General features: G+C 40.1%; 1 protein-coding gene across 1 annotated transcript in view; it reads right to left on the bottom strand.

The window, feature by feature from the left end:
- LOC143290461 (tyramine beta-hydroxylase-like) overlaps positions 1 to 5000 on the bottom strand; it is a 24084-nt gene that overhangs the window by 18791 nt on the left and 293 nt on the right. Inside the window, exon 2 of the mRNA XM_076599915.1 lies at positions 1140 to 1350. Within this exon, the coding sequence (XP_076456030.1) occupies positions 1140 to 1350 (211 nt within the window). The remainder of the gene's footprint in view (positions 1 to 1139; positions 1351 to 5000) is intronic.

The following is a 5000-nucleotide window of genomic DNA, read 5'->3' on the forward strand; positions in this document are numbered from 1 at the left end:
TCTCCCTCCCTCTCTCTCCCTCTTTCCCTCTTCCTCCCTCTCTCTCCCTCCCCTCCCTCTCCATCTCTCTTCGCCCTACCTCTCTCCCTCCCTACCTCTCCTAACCCTTCCCCCCTCTCCCTCTCTTCCCTCCCCCATCTGTGTGTGTGTGTGTGTGTGTGTGTGTGTGTGTGTAAAAGGAGCTTTTGCAATACACATGATATAAAACAATATTTAAGGCTTGATATCGATAAACATCTATGACGACAAAATTTAGATTGGGTGTATCTGATTTGGTTGTACATCATTACAGATACAGAGAAGATAAAGATCTGATGTGTCCATCATGTCAAACTTTTAAGGAAGATGAATTACATTTTGTTTCGTGCTGTCCAGCCCTTACAAGACTGAAGTTTATTCCTTCCAAGTATTACCAACATCCATGCGCCTTTAAACTAAGTCTTCTGATGTCATCCACTAGATAACGTGATGTACGTAATCTATCATGTTCTTCATATAAAGCATTCAGCCTTAGAGAAATTGTAACCTCGTAGTATTTCATGAACTATTGTCTCTTATTTCTAGTATTACTTTGTTGAAATTTGATTTTGTTTTCGGATATTTATGTAATGGTATATATTCACATACCCCTTCATGAGGGGCCATGGCCCTTATGAATAAACCATTCGCATTCTCTCTCCCTCTCTTTCTCTCTCTCTCCCTCCCTCTCCCTCTCTCCCTCTCTCTCTCCTCTCTCTCTCCCTCTCTCCTTCTCTTTCTCTCCCTCTCTCTCCCTCTCTCTCTCCCCCTCTCCCTCTCTCCCTCTCTCTCTCCTCTCTCTCATTCTCTCTCCCTCTCCCCCCTCTCTCTCACTCTCTCTCTCTCCCTCTCTCCTCTCTCTCTCCCTTTCCCTCTCTCTCTACATCTCTCTCCCTCGCTCTCCCTCTCTCTCCCTCTCCCCCCTCTCTCTCTCCCTCTCCCCCTCTCTCTCTACCTCTCTCTCTCCCCCTCTCTCTCCCTCTCTCTCTCTCCCTCTCCACTCTCTCTCTCCCCCTCCCTCTCCACTCTCTCTCTCTCTCCCCCCTCTCCACTCCCTCTCTCCCTCCCTCCTTCCCTCCATCTCTCCCTTCCTTCCCCCCCCCTCTCTCTCTCTCTCTCACGGTGGCTCCATTGGCGAGGAAATCCTTGCCGAAACTGTTCCTCTCCCCTCCGCCCAGAGCGTTAGTGTGGCCCACCCCTCGCCACATGTAGTTGGGTTTGCACGGGTGGGGCACCTGCCCGCCGTTTGGGAGACGGCTTGCGTAGGACGGGTAGCCTGCGGTCCGCCGGGTACTCAGTTCCAGAACGGCCAGCAGGCTGAGGACAAGTGTTCTGGAAGAAAGAAGATAGGAGTAAGGAGAAAGAAGAAGAACGAAAGAAAGAAAGAAAGAAAAGATGTGTCGTGTGCATGTTTTTGGACATGATAATAATGATATGCATGCATGTATACATGCATGTGCACACACACACACACACACACACACACACACACACATATATATATATATATATATATAGAGAGAGAGAGAGAGAGAGATACGGGTTTGTCGTGTGCGGTAAACAAGAACAAAGGCTAACATAATAAGACTTTAGAATACATAAGCTGCACACACACACACACACACACACACACACACACACACACACACACACACACGTATGACAAACAAACAAAGAATGAAGATACACATTGCGAAACGAAAGGAAATGAAACGAAGGAAAAATATTACGAAAGAAAGGAAGAAACTACAGGAAGATGAACAGGGGGGTGAAGGGAAGAGAACGAATGAAAAAACGAAAGAAAGAAAAAAAAGAACGAAAGAAAGAAAGAAAGAAAGAACGAAAGAAAGAAAGAAAGAAGGAAAAAACGAACGAACGAAAGAAAGAAAGAAAAAAAGAAAGAAAGAACGAAAGAAAGAAAGAACGAAAGAAAGAAAGAAAGAACGAAAAATAAAAACGAAACAAAGAACGAAAGAAAGAAGCCTTCAACAGTAAACAAATACATCCAAATTGTCCCCCTGTAGAAGCAGCTAAGGCCCACTATTTAAACCAACTCGTGAAGTTTTACAATTCCTTTCAACTGAAAGTGAGATGGTAAAAGTAATGTTGGTCCGGCCGCGATGTAATGCTGTGTAACTATGGCTGACGGATCGTATTTTTATCACTTTTCACTTCGCCCTAACATGCGCAATACTGCATACATGAAGCTGAAAAAATATATAAGAAAATAAAACCACCTTTGTTCGTTCCTCTTAGTGTTTCTTTTAATGTGAGTTGGGCAGTGTGAATAGAATTGATCGCCCGAAGTGGAGTAACCTTCGCTCTTCAACACGCAGCGCGGGAAAGAAGTCTGCCGACGTCTGCTTCTGGTCTGAGAGGGTTGGTGACAAATCCTTACAATCAATCGACTTAAGAAACCTATCAAATTAAAGATCACGTTATCTACTTTTACATGGGCTAATATAAGTTTCCAGTTGATTTATTTCAACTGATTTATTTCTTTAAAATTTAAAAACTGTGGCTCAAAATTTACATATTTTTCTTGACGCTCTACTGCACTTCCAGACTAATTACATCTTCTAGTCAAACCCACCACAGAAAAGTTAATTCTTTCTTTAAAATGCTTTCTTTTTTTTTCTTCTTTTTTTTTAATGACCCGAAAGTTTTTAAGGAGCAGAGTCCGTTTACCAAAAAAGTGGAGACCTCGTATTTTATTTATACCACTGATCAAACTGGATCTATTTTTAGATCTGAGGTTTCAATGCCCAGTTTCGTGGAAGTCTTGTCGCAGAGCTCAACGTATTTGAGGTTTTGATTCAAATACGGGGGGGGAATTTTTTTTTTTTTTTTTTTTAATGGAAACCAACTTTACATAACTTATTTTAGTACGAAATTGAATGATATGTTTCATAATTTTAGTTGATATCATCGTTTTCTGTTGTGAAACCATTTTCTTTCCGACAATGAGAGACAGCCAAGAACTCCTTCAAAATAGCAGACGGATTTTTCAGTGAGAAGTTCAATTGGTCTTGTTCAACTTTGTGATCGCACAACATGCTAACTCATTTTCTAACTTCTGTTTTATTTCTCTCTCTGTGTGTGTGTGTGTGTGTGTGTGTGTGTGTGTTACACAGAGAGACAGAGAGAGAGAGAGTATACATCACATACACAGGGTTTCAGTTTCAGTATCAGTAGCTCAAGGAGGCGTCACTGCGTTCGGACAAATCCACACACACACACACACACACACACACACACACACACATATATATATATATATATATATATATATATATATATATGCGTGCGTGCGTGTGTGTGTGTGTGTGTGTGTGTGTAGAGAGAGAGAGAGAGAGAGAGAGAAGAAAACCAAATCAAAATAACACTACCAGGGGTACATTTAATGCTCTATTTAAGACTGTTGTTTCCTTTCAACCTTCTTAAACTTCAGCACTGATACAGACCATGCATTAGTTCAGCTGGATGTCTGTACTTTAGAACTGGTATGATCAGCTGTGTTGATTAATAGTTAATAATGATGTATAAACAAGTTACACAAAGTAAAGCATACATATTGATTTTGAAACACACACACACACACAGACACACACACACACACACACACACACACACACACACACACACACACACACACACACCAATACTGAAAAATATCTAAAAGGAGAATCATTTTTAGCATTAATGGAGCACATTATCCCCGATCGTCTTGAAAAAAGCTTATTTTTTTCATATAATCTTATCAAAAGCTGTCATGTATCAAAATTAATTATTAACATTTGCTGTCTTGTAAGTCTACAGTCTTTCCTGAACCTGAACATATCTTAAATGTTTATGTAGCCGTAATAGTTTTTGAGTTTCAGTCATTTTAGTAACGCTACCAACAAAACTGCAGGATCGGACATGCAGAAAATAATCATTTTCCTCAGAATTTATGACCCTGGCATTCAGCCAATAACATTAACAGCCAACTAAAAATAATCCGATATCTTCTGCATACTATATAGATCATATATGAAGAGTTTTGACCATGAGAATGCAATAGAGGCAATTCTACACGGGGCTCCAAAATGCCATTTGTGATGTTGGCTAAAAATCGCGGATTTTCTTTTGAAAATTCAAAAATCTATAATTATCTCAAAACCTATTTGAGATATTGCTTTGAAATTTGGTGTAGCATCTTACGTTATTGCACTCTTTCATGCTTGCAAATATGAGGCTTCCAATGGGAATTTGAAAATTTGGCCGGACCTACCTAGTAAAAAGGTTAGGTTAAAAAAAAAAATAAAAAATAAAAAAATAATAATAAATTAAGCCCCCCGGGCAATGTATTCATATCCACTGCGTCTTGTGCTGAGCATAGAAAAACGGGCCCCACCCAACCCTACCCTTTCGTCGCTGTTACTTTCCCCAGCCATAGGCAGGTAGCTCCCTATTCAGGGTGGAGTGAAAGAAATGAAATGCCTGTCCCAGAGGACACAACACCATACCGAAAGGCGGGCCTCAAACCCTGATTCCTTGACACACATAACGTAATTTTTCAAATACAGCGATACGCTCCGAATAATTTCCTTTAAAAACAAAACAAAACAAAAACAAACAAACAAAACAACAACAACAACAACAACAACAAAAAAAAAAAAACATTTCGCGAAGTTCACCGCCTGACAATATATTACTGAGGGAAGAAAGAAAGAAAGAAAGAAAGAAAGAAAGAGCGAGGGGGGAAGAAATCTGCACATGAAAGAGAGAATGAAAATCACAAATCATAGCAACATTTACAAATGTCAAAGTGTGGTCCTCTAGCCTGTAAAACGCAGGTGCGTGTCAGTTATTAACAAGTGGTTTGTAATGATAACAAAAACAACTAATAGAAAACTTTAAACTGGTACTGATATATCTATTCTTCTCCGTGTTTCAGCGAGTTGAAAATACACATTGCTACATCTCTCAAAGAAAGAATG

This window comes from Babylonia areolata, chromosome 15 (genome assembly GCF_041734735.1).
Source record: "Babylonia areolata isolate BAREFJ2019XMU chromosome 15, ASM4173473v1, whole genome shotgun sequence".
Classification (NCBI taxonomy): domain Eukaryota; kingdom Metazoa; phylum Mollusca; class Gastropoda; order Neogastropoda; family Buccinidae; genus Babylonia; species Babylonia areolata.